The sequence below is a fragment of the Neofelis nebulosa genome, chromosome 7 (genome assembly GCF_028018385.1).
Source record: "Neofelis nebulosa isolate mNeoNeb1 chromosome 7, mNeoNeb1.pri, whole genome shotgun sequence".
In the NCBI taxonomy this organism is placed as follows: domain Eukaryota; kingdom Metazoa; phylum Chordata; class Mammalia; order Carnivora; family Felidae; genus Neofelis; species Neofelis nebulosa.
The window spans coordinates 146,276,380-146,294,834 of record NC_080788.1 but is presented as its reverse complement, the minus strand read 5'-3'; the positions used below and the strand labels follow the sequence as shown (position 1 = coordinate 146,294,834).

General features: G+C 42.6%; 1 protein-coding gene across 14 annotated transcripts in view; it reads right to left on the bottom strand.

Moving 5' to 3' along the window:
- The window catches only part of MARK3 (microtubule affinity regulating kinase 3), a 113,906-nt gene that overhangs the window by 15,693 nt on the left and 79,758 nt on the right, over nt 1-18,455 (bottom strand). For 11 of the 14 annotated variants that reach the window (XM_058740373.1, XM_058740375.1, XM_058740374.1 and 8 more), the window contains 8 exons: nt 14,900-14,956; nt 12,391-12,627; nt 12,109-12,228; nt 11,310-11,409; nt 10,881-10,993; nt 10,203-10,356; nt 5,215-5,432; nt 3,451-3,551 (listed from right to left, as the gene is read on the bottom strand). In XM_058740373.1, the coding sequence (XP_058596356.1) occupies nt 3,451-3,551; nt 5,215-5,432; nt 10,203-10,356; nt 10,881-10,993; nt 11,310-11,409; nt 12,109-12,228; nt 12,391-12,627; nt 14,900-14,956 (1,100 nt within the window). The remainder of the gene's footprint in view (nt 1-3,450; nt 3,552-5,214; nt 5,433-10,202; nt 10,357-10,880; nt 10,994-11,309; nt 11,410-12,108; nt 12,229-12,390; nt 12,628-14,899; nt 14,957-18,455) is intronic. The other 3 variants (XM_058740376.1, XM_058740380.1, XM_058740384.1) reach the window with 2 other exon arrangements.

Genomic DNA, 18,455 nt, shown 5'->3' with positions numbered 1-18,455 from the left:
GCAAGTTTACCAAAACTTGTAACTTCTGTCCCTTAAACAACACTGATTAGCATTATTTTTCATACAGTGAGGCTGATAAACAGCACTAGTAAGAATCAACGCATAAAATTAATTTTAAAATGAAAAAAATGATCACATGGCCGGTGGCGAGGCTTGAAAACCTCATCTTGTGCTCAATACTCACAGCAGGATTCTGAAGACAGCTGAAAACCAGCTTGTTTGGGGCACGTACAGCCTTTGGTTGTAAACATGCATAGTTTTCACTAGCATGATCAGGCTCATACTGGAATTCTGTATAAACACACACACACACACACACACACACACACACACACACACACACGAAAAAAAATCCCACATATTTACGGTTAAACGTGAAACAAATGTCTTTTCAGAAGTTAACATGGACCCCGGCATCTGCAGCTCACCAGTATTTAAAGAGTAAGAGATCCATATGAGAGAGGAGAAAGCAGTAATTTCCCTAAGAAGTCATCTGTGCACAGAGAAGGTCCAGTGCATCGAATTTACCTTTCAGCATCTATTTCACAGGTGAAAAAAGTCACATTTCGTGCTCTGAGAGTAAAAAATATGACTACTTTGGCATTCATGCCCTCCAATAATTTTCCACAGTTCTTCCATTAACTTGTATGACAGAAAAAGAAAATCTAGAGATTATAAAAATTAAGGGCCCAATCTTGTGTGGTTTGGCACCGAGGCTCTGTTTGGCTAAAGATAGAAACAACATTTTCAAAAGCAAAGCGTTTAAGTGACTGAAGCTAATGAAAGCGGTGAGGCCTAGGTTGGGATAAGGAGGACTCAGCTCAATAGGGAAGGTGTCGGCAGGGAGGACACAAGGGTAATGACTCCAAAAAAATCAGAGAATTCTTCAAACTCTTTCCAAAGAGCGAATTGGATAACTGCAGGAAGGAAGGGTTAGAAGAGCATGTGCACACACACAAACACAAGCCGGGTAGCAGAGAGCAGATCTTCATCCTTAACGGCCTTTTTAAAAAGTTTGACCCTGAGGGGCACCTGGGTGGCTCAGTCAGTTAAGCGACAGACTTCAGCTCAGGTCATGATCTCATGGTTTGTGGGTTCGAGCCCCATGTCAGGCTCTGTGCTGCCAGCTCAGAGCCTGGAGCCTGCTTCGGATTCTGTGTCTCCCTCTCTCTCTGTCCCTTCCTTGTTTGCACTCTGTCTCTCTTTCTCTCTTTCAAAAATAAACATTAAAAAAAGAAAAAAAAAAAGTCTGACCCTGAACTTCAGAGAATTGTACTTTCAAAAAAAATTTTTTTTTAACCTTTATTCATTTTTGAGAGACAGAGAGAGAGGAAGCGTGAGCAGGAGACGGGCAGAGACAGAGGGAGACACAGAATCCGGAGCAGGCTCCGGGCTCTGAGCTGTCAGCACAGAGCCCAACGCGGGGCTCGAACCCATGAGCTGTGAGATGACCTGAGCCAAAGTCAGACCCTAAACCAACTGAACCACCCAGGCGCCCTGAGAATTGTACTTTCAAAGTTCAAAAGGCATCTGACAGAAGAGCTGAACAACTTAGAAGAATTTCCAAAAGAAAGAAGAATCATGAAACAACATTTATATTAGAAACTCCTAATTAAGTCTCCTACTGATATCCTCTTGAACTAGATGAAATTTGGTAGACTTGAGAATGTAACTAATAAAAGAAACTTTACTAGAGAATAAACTATCCTATTAGAAAATAAATATACCAATCATATTTGTAAGCTATCTAGCACAGCTACTATAATATACTCAAGTTATTAATAGATTTTAATCATAAAGAAAAGGTGTTAAAACAAGCACACAAATAGGAATCAGACAAGAGAGCACTAGAATGTAAATATTTCTAAAAATGCTCTGAAAAATCAACATAATCTTCCACAATAAGCTTTTACCTTCATGTCAAATTCAGAGTTCAGTGGTGTATGGAAGAGAGAAATTATAAACAGTCTGGTTTTAAGGATGAAAAAGGAAAGAAGAATTTTTGTTCAGGCTGTCACAGAAGTTAGCGATCAAACATTTGACTAGTGAGATCTAAAAGGAACAGAAACCATACAACGCAATATCAGAGAGTAAATGTCAGAAAAACGAAACCATTTTGATGCCACACGTGGGACAAGTGACGAGACCAGACAATGTTCAAGTTAGGGGGCCAAGGGACAATTAAAGATGGCAGGAATTACTTTATGGATTTCTACCACAGAACTTTAACTGGTTGCTGTAGCTTTATCTCACCCTTTGAATTTAATTTATACACTATTCTTACCAAAAGGAAGAAGGAAAATCCATGCCTGCCTGAGAAATTTGTCCATACAGAATACATTTACTCCACCAATCTCAACTTCTCTTTTTTCTCTCCCCACAAACTATGGTCTTTGGACCTACTTAATCCCACTCAGCTTTTTTCTTTTTAAAATTTTTATTATTTTTTTAGTAAACATTTTTTTTTACACATATATATTTATTTTGAGAGACAGAGTAAGAGAGAGAGTACACGCTTGCATGCGGGAGAGGGGCAGAAAGGGAGGGAGAGAGAATTCCAAGCAGGCTCCACATTGTCAGCGTAGAGCTCATAAACAGTGAGATCATGACCTGAGCCAGAATCAAGAGCCAGATGCTTAACTGACTGAGTCACCCAGGTGCCCCAAGACTTTTTTTTATTATTTTTAGGTAATCTCTATGCCCAACATGGGGCTTGAATTTACAACCTTGAGATCAAGAGTCACATGCTCCACTAAATGGCCAGCCAGGTGCCCCCACCCCCCCACCTTATTTATTTGGTAACCCTAACAAAGTTGTTTGCATGATATAATTCTCTCCTTATTGACATATTACTTTATTTGTATTTTAAACTGTACTTACCCTATGTGTGCCTGCTTCCCTGCCAGATTAAAATGAAAATCATCCAGAAGACTACTCTCTACATCTTCCTGGGGTTCTCAAGTGTGTCCAAGGTGGAGACTGTGTTACTGCTTGTCCCCTTGGCTCCTCTGGCAGACTGTTGGCCTGTTACTGAGGCTCACTCACCCTACCTCACACTGTCCTCTAGAGGCACGGCCCCCTGCACCTCAGGTCCTTATCCCTCCCCGCTCTACCCTTTGTTCAAGTTATTACTGTACACAGCATAATACACATTTCCCTATTTGCTATTCTGTAATGACACCACCGCTTCAGATCTGTGTCCTGTGAGAAAGCTCTCTGGTTTAACCCAACCCTTTCGGCCATCACACGCAGCCTGCCAGGAGGACAGGCTCTGGACAGTAAAAGGAATTTGGAAGTCTAGTATCTCACTAAAAAATCTGCACTTAAATTTAACTTACCGTGAAGAACACTTAACGATTATCATCTGAATTTTGATTCTAAAAACTAAGAAGTAACTTCCATTTCTTTTGCGAAAAACAAATTTTCTTGCAAACAGGTAAAATTTCATACCTTTCTTTCCCATTCTGAATTACTGAATGTCTGTCAGCTGTAGTTCTTTCACTGCAGACGTAAGTATTGCGCCGTGTCATTCCACCAGCTGCTGTATTACTCTATAAGAAAGGGGGGCCCATTTTTGTCTTAAACCATTTAGAAATAAGTATAGTACAATGAGAAAAAAATTCTTACCCAAATACACACAATTTAATCCTTATTTGTAAACTTATTTGTAAGGCTTATTTATTTTTGAGAAAGAGCACATGTGTGCACATGAATGGGGGAGGGGCAGGGAGAGAGGAAGACTCAGAATCCGGAGCAGGCTCCAGGCTCCGAGCTGTCAGCACAGAGCCTGACACGGGGCTTGAACCCAGGGACCATGAGATCATGACCTGAGCCGAAGTTTGGACACTTAACTGACAGAGCCACCTAGGTGCCACTGGAGACTGAATTTAAATTGTAGGGCTATGACATGACAAACCAATTTTATGGAATTAGAAAGCCAATAAAAAACCTTTTCACAGGATGCCTGGGCAGCTCAGTTAAGGAACCGACTCTGGATTTCGGCTCAGGTCATGATCTCACAGTTCATGAGTTCTGGCCCCACAGTGGGTTCCGCACTGACAGTGATTGTGGAGTCTGTCTGAGATTCTCTTTCTCCCTCTCTCTGCCCCTCCCCTGCTCACAGGCTTGCGCGTGCTCTCTTGCTCTCTCTCAAAATAAACATTATTAAAAAACAAACAAAAACAAAAACAAAAACACCTTTCACACAGGGTTTACTCTGATAGAACGCAAGGTCAGAGGATGGAGCAGACAAAACCCTTTGACCTCTGTCATGAGCTCCTATCCCCCGAAACGGCACATACAAAAGCCTCCTAAAAGCAGCAGCAGAGCTTCTATGTGGGTCCCTCACTCTGGGGTTTTTTTTTTTTTTTTTTTTGAGGTAGAGGGAGGGCTGTGTCATTGTTAACTTTGCAGGAAAAAAAAATGTGGTCACAGAATATCCCTAAGACTGTATATTCTCTGCAAATTCTTCCTAGAATTACTTCAGGAGTGCTAAGAATAAGAATTACTATATTAGGTCAGATAGAACACATTTCAATTCACAGAAAAGTTCCTGAAACTAAACAGACTTTAACAAATACTACCTATTTAAAGGGGAGATTTGTTAAGGATACAGATTAAGAGATGGACTCAGATCAGCAATATAATTTTAGGCGAATACTAACTTTTCTTCATTTTTTCCACCTTAAAATTTAGCTAGTACATGCAAAAACATTTGGCACAGTCCTTGGCACAAGGTAAGGACTTGGTCAAATGTTCTTTATTGTCAGAGCCCTTTGAAGATGCACACCACATCCTTGGCCCCCACATCCTTGGCCCTCAGGCAAGCAGATCTCCCAGAGTCCTGCACAGAGCCCGTTAGGCATCTTCTGTCTGCGGTTTCTTGTCTGCACTGTCATCATTTGGTTTTATTTCCTCAGACTATGAGGCATTTCTATTTCTCAGGACCTGATACAACCTAAAGATCAGATGTTTGTGGAATAACCAGAAACCGCCCTTGACACAAAAGATCGGGTCACTAATCTAGTGGGATGGGGTGCAGCAAGAAACCCCTTCAACACAGGTATTGAAAGTGATCTCTACAGGTGGGAGACTGGGCATGGTGGCCCGGTGGGGACAGCACTGCAGGTAGTTGAGAACACAGGAGTAAAATGTCTAGACCACCCTAACTAACCCTACAATCTTAGGAATGCTCTACGGTTTAACAATACTTACACTAGGGACAGTAGAGCTTTTCTTGCGTTCAGGAATGTCAGCCTTATTGGGATTACTTGCATTCCCAAGCATGGGGCTGGCTGGAGCAGTTCCCTTTCCTCCGACAGCACTGCCGCTTGTTTTCCGGGAAGGAATTCCGTCTTCTTTGAGGTCACTATCTGCAGTGCTGGTCTGACTCCTTTTTGGATACGCCACAACTGAAGGAATAGCTGGTCCAGCTAAAATAAAACAGTTTACTTTTTAAAAGCCAGAATATAGTTTTATATTTGTCTGTGAAAACAAACGTATTTATTAATAAGATGACCCAAGACTGCTATCATCTAAGAAAATACAAGACAGTAAAATCCCGTAAGAGATTTCCCACCATGTATAATGTCCTTCCTTATACAATGAATTCAATTTTGAAATTTCACTTTTGTCCCTTTCTATCGAAAAATTAAAAAAAAAAATATTAGTAAGTTTGTATAGTACTTGTGCTTCAGAAATACCTTCAGGGAGAGTTGTCCACTGAAACAATCTCTAGAGTGTTACTGTACAAATAACAAACTAAGCGGGTGCATGTGTATCATGGCAGCGTGAACTACTTCACCTGGTACATCTGAGGGAACCTCAGTTATCCTTTTTTGTACACGAGATGCGTTCACCTTTTAGAACAGAACAGTACAGACTTATGGGTCATTACTTCTGAAGTGTTATCCTGGATCTTTTGTAAAGCATTCAGAATCTTCTAGATAAACAGGAATTTGAGTAGACAGGGAAAGGTGACACAGGCAGAGGAAAGCACGTTCCTCATGCAAGCGACAGGGAGGAAAGAAGGCAGAGGTTCCCAATCACACCCCACCCCAGGAGGAGTGTGCCTAGGTACATCCTGGATGGGCAATTAACCGATACCCTACAAAATAGCATCAGGAGAGTCTGATGGCAGCACAGGAAATTTGGAGTTCAAAGCATTTTGGAAATGAACAAGCTCATATATAACTCATATATTCATTATGTATATTGTCCAGTGGTCATCTTCAAGAATGGCACCAAATGCTCATCATTTATAGTAGAAGAGACTGTATATGTTAGGTGTACTAAAAAGGGGTTGGGGTGGGGTAGAAGAAAACTACTTTTTGGACAAAATCTAAATGGTAACTCTATTCGGAACTGAATTAAAAGTAAACAAAAGTTTGTTTTTATTTATGGGAGGAAAAAAACCGAAGCTTCCAGTTTGGGAAATTTACCACATAAAACAAAGAATTAACCAAGCATGCGTGATACTACCCTTAACACTTATCTTTCTTTGCAAAATCATGAGGCAGCTAAGGACATCCTGCACTTTCAGGGTTACTGCTGATCTGCTCTGAAACTTGGCTCAGACCGCATGGTCTCACCAGAGCCACTTGCGTCTGGTTGGTAAATCCGGGCCAACACCAGTCACGCCAGAGCAGTCCTGTCCCGAGGACTGTGTGGACTGCCTTTGCCAGCACAGCCACCTCCTCCACCGTGGCCTCCAGCTCCCTAAACCCTGGTAATCACTGGTCTGGTCTCCATCCCTCATTCTCTCCTTTCCAGAATGTTACATGAATGGAATCAATTTCATAACACCTTTTGAGGGTTTTTTTCCATTCCGTGTAGTTCCTTTGAGATCTATGCAAATGGTTGCACCTATCAATACTTTGTTCCTTTTTATTGCTGAGTAGTGTTCCGTGATGTGGCTGTCTCACAGAGAAATGTGATTTTTATGTAGTCAAACTTGGTAAACGTGTCTTTTCTTTCATGCCTATTAGCGCTGGGGTTTCAGTCAGAACGACCGTCACTAGTCCACGTTACAAACGCGAAAAGCAAATTATCTCGTGTTTTCCTTGACTATTTCCATGTTTTTCACATTTCCATCTTCATTCCAAGTGGAACCCACCCTTGTGTAAGATGTGAGAAATGGTACGGATTTATTTTTTTCTGATCACTGCCAAACTGCCCCAGGGCCCCAGAGTAATAAGCCAGTGGTTCTTTACTTTTTTTCCCCCTAAGACAAAGAACGTTTTGAAAATCGAACGAATTATCACCTTTCCTAGAAAAATATGTGCACACATCCCAGGGGTTCACACCTGGGACCCAAATTAAGAACCACAGATAAAAGTTAAGTTACACTTTCACAGAACCAGGCCTATATAAACAGCTGGCATCTGGAAGGAGGAAACAAGGGGAGAAGGAAGGGGAAGGACAAGCTGAAAGCGGGGTCAGCTGCAGGCTCGTCTGCCTTTACTCGCTACCAAGTGAGCGTGCTTTACTAGACACTGCCTTTGGAATCTACCTCATTTTTAGCCCTTAAACCTACACAGCCAGAGGTGTAACAAAATCTTTCCTTTGCTGACCACCATCTTCATCCCCGTAAAGAATAAAAAGCAACAACAACACAGAATTGGGTGACTTGCTATGTATGCTTGGATTTCTGGAAATATTCTTTTTATGAAATTTTTTTGGTACTATTTTTTCTTTTTTTTTTTTTTTTAAGTAGGCTCCGTGCCCAACACGGGGCTCGAACTCACAATTCCGAGATTAAGAGCTGTGTGCTCCACCAATGGAGCCAGCGAGGTGGCTTTCATGAACTTTTTACTATTAGAGGCTCCAAGAAGGAATGATCGTTATCATCACACAAAGAGCACTCCCCGAGGCAATCAGTGGGCCAGTGGGCAGAGCCACGGGACCTGGCCCCTGAAGTCCGGGCATGCTGCCACAGGTACTCCCACATCCTTGTAACCCTGGGAGACGTGGTGGGCCCTCTTGATAAAATTGGAGGTTTGGTGAGTGTCTGACACCATGTCTAATGCTCCTCTTGGCTCTAAAATTTTCTGAACTGGGCGAGAAAAGGCATTACCAATCCAAATGGAATATATATGCTTACAGAAGAATTAACTTATTAAGATCGTCACTAGAGACAGGAGAAAACTCTATTACCAGGTTTTCCCCCTCCAAGACTTTAGGAATAATTCCCTTTAAACTAGATGGTCCAGAGCAATCTGGAGGCATTTTGCTAAATGCCTTGTTGTCTAGAGGCGCTGAAAATCCCTCCTTAACAACTAATCCGAACATGGACAGAAACGGAGACCCAGATCAACACTTGGTTTACAAATGCGATGTGCACAATACCTAGTGTCAGAATGGGTCCTCGGCTCTCAGTTACGTCCTACAATAGCAGACACGCTCACAGTTTACCGGCAGCTTCGGTACACGGCGCCGCACCAGCCCGACCACACAGACAGGCGGCACATCCACAGGAAGAGAAACGGACACTGAGCAAAGTGCCATCGCTCCTGGTACAAAGCCAAAGCTATCCACACGGGGATGTTCTGTGCCACCGTCAAGCGCCAAAACTCAAGGTGAAAGAATGAAAGCGGACAAAGTCCGGAGAAGGGAAATGAACTGAACAAAAAATAAATGGGTGTTCCGTGAGAAGATGTATTTAAAAAAATTTTTTTAATATATTTTTTTTAACATTTATTTATTATTGAGAGACAGAGAGACACAGAGCGTGAGCAGGGGAGGGGTAGAGAGAGGGGGAGACACAGAATCCGAAACAGGCTCCGGGTTCTGAGCTGTCAGCACAAAGCCCAACGTGGAGCTCGAACTCACAAACTGTGAGATTATGACCTGAGGCGAAGTCAGTCGCTTAACCAACTGAGCCACTCAGGCGCCCTGAGAGGATGTATTTTTATTTTATTAAAAAAAAAAAAAAAAAAAAAAAAAAAAATTTTTTTTAACGTTTATTTATTTTTGAGACAGAGACACAGCATGAACAGGGGAGGGTCAGAGAGAGGGAGACACAGAATCTGAAGCAGGCTCCAGGCTCTGAGCTGTCAGCACAGAGCCCGATGCGGGGCTAGAACTCACGGACCGCGAGATCATGACCTGAGCCGAAGTCGGCCGCTCAACCGACTGAGCCACCCAGGCGCCCCGAGGATGTATTTTGAAAAGTTAGGACCAGGCCAACTGGTCTAGGTTCCTGGATCTTAAAATGCTGGAATTAAAGAAATACCTGCAACATTAACATTCACAGGTTACAGGCGAATAAACACACATCCATGCTAGCTAGAGTGTCTGGATTCCAACACAGGGTTGCCTTGAAGGTAGAATAACTGTTAAATTTGGTACCCAACATCTCTTAGGGTCCCGAGTCTCATGAAAAATTCACTTCCATGGTGAATATGTTAAGAGTGAGGGTGTTCAGACACACCAATGGCCATAGTGCACCTGACAATGACCCAGGTCAAAAATTTAAACCAAGTAAGGCAAAATTGGGGTACTATGCATTCTCTACGGCTGGCCACGTGTAGCTACATAAATTTAACTTAAACAAAACTGAAAACCATTTCCCTGGTTCAAGTGCCCAACAGCCAAGTGTAGCTACTGGCTACTCTGTTGGACACCATCGATCCAGAACATTTTCTTTTTTTTTTTTTTTTTTAATTTTTTTTTTTCAACGCTTTTTATTTATTTTTTGGGACAGAGAGAGACAGAGCATGAACGGGGGAGGGGCAGAGAGAGAGGGAGACACAGAATCGGAAACAAGCTCCAGGCTCCGAGCCATCAGCCCAGGGCCTGACGCGGGGCTCGAACTCACAGGCCGTGAGATCGTGACCTGGCTGAAGTCGGACGCTTAACCGACTGCGCCACCCAGGCGCCCCCAGAACATTTTCATCACAGCAGAAAGTGCTGGACAATGATGCTCGGGAAAGTACGTCTGATGCAGAGATGGGGAGGGGAGTGAACAGAGAACCAGAGACTGAAGCGAGAGTCCCAGAGGACTGAATGTACCAAGGTGATCAGAGCCTGGAGATGATCAGGCCAACACTGGCAGGACTGGTAGGAAATAAAAGTCCCGAAGGGAAATCAAGTCACTTTCCCACCCTGACAGGCCTTAAGCAAAAGGATACTTCCCAATGTTAGGAGGCCTCTTGTGTAAGGGGAGACTCCAGGAAAACACAGTGGAACAGTCTCAAACTTACCATGGTCACTGTATCGCCTCTGCTTCTGGCTGGAAGAAACACTTCTCTGCACCTTGTGGTGAGGAGACTGGCCAGTGCTGTTGTTGAGGTCACTGCTTGGCCTAACCTTAGCAAGTGAGAGATTGCTGCTAGAACTGGAGTCACTAGCATCCAGCTGAGAGAAAATGAGAAGAACAGAGCAAACCACAACACGGACCCAAATGGTACGTTAGGAAACTAAACTTCTCGTAACACATAAACCTCTCACAAACAGTTCATTCACAGATGAAGAAGCACCATGTACAAAAACGACAACCTTACATTAGGGCAGACGTATTTTTCTGACTGCTGAAAAGCTCATGAAAGGACGGGTATTTATGACCTTCTTAGGCTTTTTCAAATAACGTCAAACACTCTCTATTTACTTCACCTGATACTTTATATCACTTCCAAACCATTAATGACCACAGGCTAACTTATGATGTTCATGTTTGTGACAACATCCAATGTTACAGTTACCATCTCAAAGTTGAAACAGGAGCTCCTAAACATGATAGCAGTTAGGTTCATCCTTTGCAGGCCAATTTCAAAATTACATACCCAATGTTATACATGTTAACAAAATAAACACTAAGAAAAGAGCTTTTGAAACTGATCATTTACCTAAAAGTTGTATTAGCTTTTTCCAATTACTCTTACCTCTGAAGATTTTCTTCCCAACAACAAATATGTAGCTGTGATTTCATCATATTTCATTTTACTAAGAGATTCTTGAATTTCTTCTTGTGAATATCCCATTCCCACCATAATATCTAAAAGAAGGGCATAATACAGTTGATGTGTTTTGTCTGGATACGAAATCACTGTGTTAGATGTTAAAATAATTTCCTTTACTCGACTCTAAACATCACAGATTTTCTAATTTAAATGGGCGGCTGGCTTACTTCTGAGTAACTAAGGGATAACACAGGAAACTACAGGTGAGTTCCTAATATGACAAAGCAGATAAGCTGATTCATATAACTTATGTTTCGGTTCCCACCGTTCACATTTGAGGTGTATCCATACGAGTCAAAACAGAAATATGTCACTTGCACACACACAAGCATGGAGGCACAGAGTCATTACCTATTCTCTTCTGGTCTGAGATGTCCAGTTCTGGTTCAACAAATGGTTTAAGTTCATCTTCTTCGTGCCCTGCGTTGATCCACCTGTCCTTCATGATTTGCTGAAAGGTGAACTGTTCATTAGCAGCATAAAATAAAACATGCTGATAACCACAATATTTAGAAAAAATTATTTTCAACATTTCATGGATTACAGCTCAAACAAAAGGTAACTTTAAAAAAATGTTTCTGGGTGCCTGAGTGGCTCAGCCAGTGAACGTCCGACTCTTGTTTTCAGCTCAGTTCATGATATCACAGTCTGTGAGATCAAGGCTCACAACGGGCTCTGTGCTGACAGCATGGAGCCTGTTTGGGATTCTCTGCCCCGCCCCCCCAATCCCCTGCATGCTCACGTGTGTGTGGTCACTCTCTCACTCTCAAAATAAATAAATAAACATTAAAAAAATGTTTTGGGGAACCTGGGTGACTCAGTCCAGTTGGGCGTCCAACTTCAGCTCAGATCTGATTCCACTGTTCGTGAGTTCGAGCCCCATGTTGGGGCTCTGTGCTGACAGCTCAGAGCCTGGAGCCTGCTTCAGATTCTGTGTCTCCCTCTCTCTCTGCCCCTCTCCCACTCTGTCTCCTTCTCTCAAAAATAAATAAACGTTAAAAAAAGCTAAAAAAAAAAAAAAAAAAGTTTTAATGCCTCAATTCCTGCTTTAAAAGCCCCAGGGCAGTATTCTCATACAAACCAAGCAAAGTTCTACAAATACCTTAAAGACCCTCCAAAGTTGTTACTTACTTTGCACTTATGCAATTACCTCTAGAGTGCCTCGTTTTATCGGATTTAGCACCAGGAAACGTTTGAGAAGGTTTTCACAGTCTGTGGACATGTAGAAAGGGATTCTGTATTTCCCTCTTAATACTCTTTCTCTCAGTTCCTTTGGGGATGGAGGGAGGAAAGAAAACTAGTGAGTCAACTTTTAGGTTAAAAAAGAACCAGTGAGACCCCATGATACTGACAGATTCTTATAATATTAACCCTCATCATTTTATAAAATCTTTTGCATTCTGAAGAACGTGGATGCAACTGGTTCTTATACCTTTAGGTTCTGTCCGTCAAAGGGGAGCGACCCGCTGACAAGAGTGTAGAGGATGACGCCCAGGCTCCACACGTCCACTTCCGGCCCGTCGTATTTCTTGCCCTGGAAGAGCTCTGGGGCTGCATATGGAGGACTGCCACAAAACGTATCCAGTTTACTGCCAACAGTAAATTCATTGCTAAAACCAAAGTCAGCTATTTTAATGTTCATATCAGCATCTAACAATAGATTTTCGGCCTAGAGGGAAAACATCAAGACAAAAATGAAATTTAACCAAAATATAATTAGAACTGTGATAGAATTAGGCATTTCATAAAAGCTTTCTGTAATGATATCAAGTTAATATATCCTAATGAATAAAATGAGAAAACATTCTTTCTAGAGGAAAAAAAAAAAAAACAACCCAGAAGATAATTAGAATTTCTAATTCTTTTTTTTTTTTTTTAAAGTAATTGCCACGCCCAATGTGGGCTCAAACTCACAACCCTGGGACTAAGAGTCAGATGCTCTACTGAATAAGCCAGCCAGGCGCCCCAGAATTTCTAATTTTTTTTTTTAACATTAACAACCAGTAACAGATATGAGGTATAGATTAACTGGCAATAATTTAAACAACCAATGCCCATGATAAAAAAACAAAAAACAAAAAACAAAAAAAACAAAAAACAAACCCTTGAAATAGCTTTTCAATTAATAATGATAAACAGCTTTTAAAAAATGAAAACTTGTTTTAAGTGGACAACCATGTTTCATAAAAACTGCTAAAGAGCTGTGCAATGGCTATTATTGGGGAGGGAGAACCCTAGGCCTCACAGAAGATACAGAGCCAGCCACTTTCATTTATTTCAACAAACATCTACCACGTGCCAATCACATACCAGGAACAGACATGGTGTCTGGATGTACAATGATGAACAAGATAGATGGGGTCTTGCCCTCAAAGAGCTCATAGGTTGGAGGGGGAAAGGCAGAAAGTCAAGTAGCCACACTCTGACCTGAGTGCCAAGACAGGAGGTGTGGGGAGTTGTGGGCCTAGCACTGAAGGAGCAGAAAGGTCTCCTAGAGGGGTGAAATCAAAGCCACTGCCTGGAGGCTTGGTCAATAGTAGTGGGTGTGTTGGCAGGCAGAATACAGACTGAAAACTCAGGAGGAAAGATAGACCATGTTTTACTCAAGAAACTGAAAGACAGTAAGTATATGGAAAAGAGGTGCAGGGGATATGGCGACGGCTGAATCACAAAGGGCCAGTTGAGTGACTGGTAGGAAGTTTGAGCTTTCAACCTAATGGCAATGGAAAGCCATTAAAGAGCCACTCAAACAGGAAAGCGACAATGTTATTTGTGTTCTTAAAAGACCACCGTGGTTGTAATGTGTAAAACAGACAAGACAGGGAGAAGCAAGATTGGAAGCAGGGAAGACCAAGCAAAAAGCTAGTGTACAAGATGCTGGTGGTCTAGATGAGAACAGTGGTAACAGGGACAGAGAAGAGTGTGCTCAAGACAGGTTTAGCAAAAGGGCCTGGGGGCTGAGAGGGCAGCAGAGCAAAGGAGACTAAGGCACCGAGGGACACAAGCACCAGAACGAGAGGTGAACATTCTGGGGCAGCAATGCAGAAGGCAGGCTGTGGACCTGAGCAGGGGCGCAGGTGGTGTGGTCAGACAGCTGGGCACCAGACTGCAGAAGACAGCTCTGGCTGCAGGCACGGATCCAGGACTCGCCAGCATGCAGGTGGCCACTGCAGCTACCAGCGCAGGTGCGAAAGCAGCACGGGTGGGTATGGAAAACAGGGAGGAATGTGGACAACGTTTGGGGAGATACGCGACAAAGGCGGAGAGAGAAAACGGAGGGTATCTGGAAGGGGACGTGGGGTGAATAGGTGTTTTGGTGGAAGGTAGTACAGACTTGAGCATGTTTTTGTAAAGGCTGCTGGTGAGGAGTCAGCAGGTAGAGAGGGTGGATGAGGAAACAGGAGTCGGGACCCAGGACCCAGAGGCAGGGCCTGCAGGGCCAACCTACTGACCGTAACAACAGGAAGGGGGCATGTGGTACAGCCTACTCTGGGAAACCAAAGGAGTTCCTGCCCGGCAGAAACTAGAAAACCTTATCCTACGCCAAGAGCAAGGGCAGAGGTGAAGGAAGGATGGCGCAGCAGGTCTCCAACGGCACTGCTGTTAACAGAAGACAATGCTGACCAGAGAAACAGAGGGGGCCAGGTGGCGCGGAGGGCACTGTCCACGTGACAGCACACGTCTCGGAGGCCCCCAGCTGTTTGGCAGCATGATGGTTTTTCTCCAGAGACCAGCTATGAGCTGCGTTAATTGAAATGTAAAATATTTTTAATAAACTTCCTACTTCTTTCTTTTTAATACCAAAACCTGATTAAAAGGATCAATTATTATAGGATTTATTTTTTTCTTATTTAATAACACAGTCTAATCTGTGACCGCTAGGAAAACTGAGTGCATGCAGATAGAGCACACGCTCACAGACTAAGGGCCCCACAACTCACCTTGAGGTCTCTGTGAACAATCCGCTTTTGGTGGCAGTACTGGACTGCAGATACTATCTGCACAGGAGAGACACAAGGTTATTAATCATCATTAAGAAGAAAAGCCTCCATTGATGTTCACACATGCCAAATACTTAGTGATCATCTGAATGTGTGGATCTCTGAAAATAATTTTCTTGTGCTTCGAACTTTCCAATTCGGAGAAATTCAGGGGTGAGGGTGAGAAGAGAAGGGTGAGGATGTTTTTGCCGCTCTCTAGTTTTAACTGTAAAGTCTCCTTTGGGACCTACCCCTTGACATTCTGGTTCTTTCGGAATGGTGCCAGGGCCCAACAAATCACCAGGATCTTGAGGACCCTCTTTGTCCCCAGACCCAGGATCGGATGGCTCGGGTGCAAGCTTCCCATACTCATGTAATTAACTCAAAACCAAACTGGCAGTTACAGACTATCAATGGTCAGGTGTCCATCCAGGTCGGGTCTCCTCTGTTAATCACTTCTCTTCCCAGTCAGACTGCTCCTTATAACACTCTCTTCCTTTTAGCTGATGCGGGTGCAAAGACAGCAAAACTTACTTCACCTGAGGATCAGTTTCCTCTTCCTCAAAGTGGAAGAGTAAATGTTGTAACGTGTGAACTACAAACTATGGAATGGTTGTGTGCTCCATCGGTCAGGGTCCCTTCCACACTCAGCAAATGGTATGCTTTTATTTAATCCACTTTGGATAATTCCTGTGATTAGTACTGCTGATTAAACAACTATTTTGCTGAAATTTCACACTTCCGCCTAACTTTTTAAGAAGTCTCCTTTTCTAAATATGAAAGTTTTAGATGCTCATTATAGGAATTTTAGGAAATACAGAAAGGTATATATAAGTACATGACTGATAACATCTCTTGTTGTTTTACTGTATCTGCTTCTAGTCTTTTCGTTGGTATTATGCCTGTGTAACTATGTATGACCACATATACACAAAACTGGGGTTCTAAAGCTTTCTCCAGATCATCATCAGCTTTTAGTTGTAAGCCCCACACACCCACCTACACTGGACATAAACATTCAGAGAGGCTGTTTTTTAAGGAGGCTCCGCACCCAGTGTGTGGTATGAGCTCACTGAAGAGTCGCGTGCTCTACTGATTGAGCCGGCCGGGCACCCCAGGCTGTTTTATCAATTTGCATTTTGGTTCAAAACAAGCAGCAAGGAGAAGCTGGACTGGGGTTAGGGTGAGGTGATGCCAAAATCAGGGCTTCACTAAGCAGCTTCATACTTCATAAAGTGAATAGTCACAAGATCAGATCAGATCCACTTATAACCAACAAAAAATAGAAAATTTCTAATGGTAAAATACGGTTTAGAACACTTGTTACCTTGGATTAGCATTTACACTTGTTCTAGTCTGTCTGCATGAAAACTGAGAAAATGACATTGCTTTGTTTTCCCAAGACAGACATGTTTATTGCCTGAAACACAGGTAGAGTTTACCTTCCTTCTGCCTGATCTGATTTTCCCTCTCCCTGCCATACTGAGATTCCCCTACAGGTTATTTCCAAACTCTGTTTTTGAACCAGATTTGACCATCTCCCATCCTTCCTCAAGGAGATTACAGAACTTCTCCTACCTTAGAACAAGTGAACCTAAAGCCACAATAGCCTGAAAATGGTCAACTTTAAATCACTGCGGTATTTTTTGCATTCTTTTAAGCTAGAAACAATTCTTTCTTTAAAAAAAAAACTGAGGATCTGTGTGTTTTCCAGATTGAAATATAAACACAAGCCTAATTTGCCTCTAGCCAGACAGGAGACAACAGAGGCAGCAACGTTACCAACTCCCTAGGAAGAAGGTGAGGAAGGAAGACGGAGCCGGGAATCTAGTCTTTCTCCCTGAAAACAACAGAGCTCTTGTTCAAAAGCTTAAAACCACATAAGCAGTCACTAGGAGGAGAATGGCAAAGGAGACATCACCTGCTAACGGATGCGAAAAGAAAGGCCTATTTCTGACACAAAACATGATCCTACCGAGTGTACTTTTTGTACGGCATACCTTCTTCTTTGCCACAAACAGGAAAACGTATTCAAGTAAGGATGGCTTATAAACTTTTAGAAAGCATGGCTATTCGAATCAGAGCAAAGAGGAAACATCAGTATCTCACTTGATCCTTCCAGGCTTAAGTGAGGGGTCTTAAGGAAATACTAAGGCAAGGAGAAAGAATTACATTAAATTGTAAGCAGTGTAAATCAAGTCATTCATAGGAAAGGCACATACACTATCTTTCCTGGACAAACTAATAGGTTCCTCAAATAAAGAACTCAGAATTTCTGCAGAAAATTTAAAATAACTGAGCAAGTGCCTCAAGATTTGGGGTAGTCGATGTCCAAGCCCCTCCGACAAGTGGGACCCCGCCAGGGGGCTGGGTAGAGACGGAAGAAGTGAGGGGCAGTTACAGGGTTAAGCACCGAGCTGCTTCCTTGGAGAAGGTCAGGCTCAAACCTGTTGTTGCTGGCTGGCGCTAAGCAGCCCGCTCCTCACAGTCAACAGACCACATTCACATAAATGTGTGCAAGTTAGAGTCATCTGAGTGGGAAGGAACTGAAGTTTTAGGAGGAAAGAAAAAAAAAAAAAATCTTGGCTTTTAAGGGGGCCAATTTACAAAAATTAAGAGTACAGTTATCGGGGCGCCTGGGTGGCGCAGTCGGTTAAGCGTCCGACTTCAGCCAGGTCACGATCTCGCGGTCTGTGAGTTCGAGCCCCGCGTCAGGCTCTGGGCTGATGGCTCGGAGCCTGGAGCCTGTTTCCGATTCTGTGTCTCCCTCTCTCTCTGCCCCTCCCCCGTTCATGCTCTGTCTCTCTCTGTCCCAAAAATAAATAAAAAACGTTGAAAAAAAAATTAAAAAAAAAAAAAAGAGTACAGTTATGGGAAGGGCCAAATAGGCTTGTCTTGTAATAAAGAGAACCTTGAGCTTCCCTCCACAGACCACAGAATAAAATGATAGGAGAACTGGAAAGTACTTCAAAGTTTATCATCAAGTACAAATTCTGATTTTTGAGCTAGAAAAACTGAGGATATGAGAAGTTAAATAATAGCCAAAAGTTAGTTTCAAATTTTGATATTTAATAGGTTTTAATTCAAAGTATCATTAGTATTTAAGCTTTTAAATTAAATTTAAGGAACAGAAGTTAATCTGAGTAGCAAGTTCTTAACTGTAAATACCAGACTAAGCAAAAGAGGCAACTGTTAAAAGAAATCTGGAAAATCAACTAAAATTGTCTTGCCAAATATTATGAAACCTTTAAAGACTACTGTCTGTCTATACCTCTACTGTGGCAACCTTATAGATAAATAAAACAAAAAAATTAAAGGTTCTGAAACGAGGCTATACTGCCGTCTAAATACAGAACTGATGTCTAGTGAAGTACAGAGTTAATTTAATGTTTTTATTTATTTTGACAGAGAGAGTGCATGTACATGTACATGTGAGTGTGAGTGGGGGAGGGGCAGAGAGAGCAGGAGGGAGGGGGGGGAGAGGGGGAGAGGGGGAGAGGGGGAGAGGGGGAGAGAG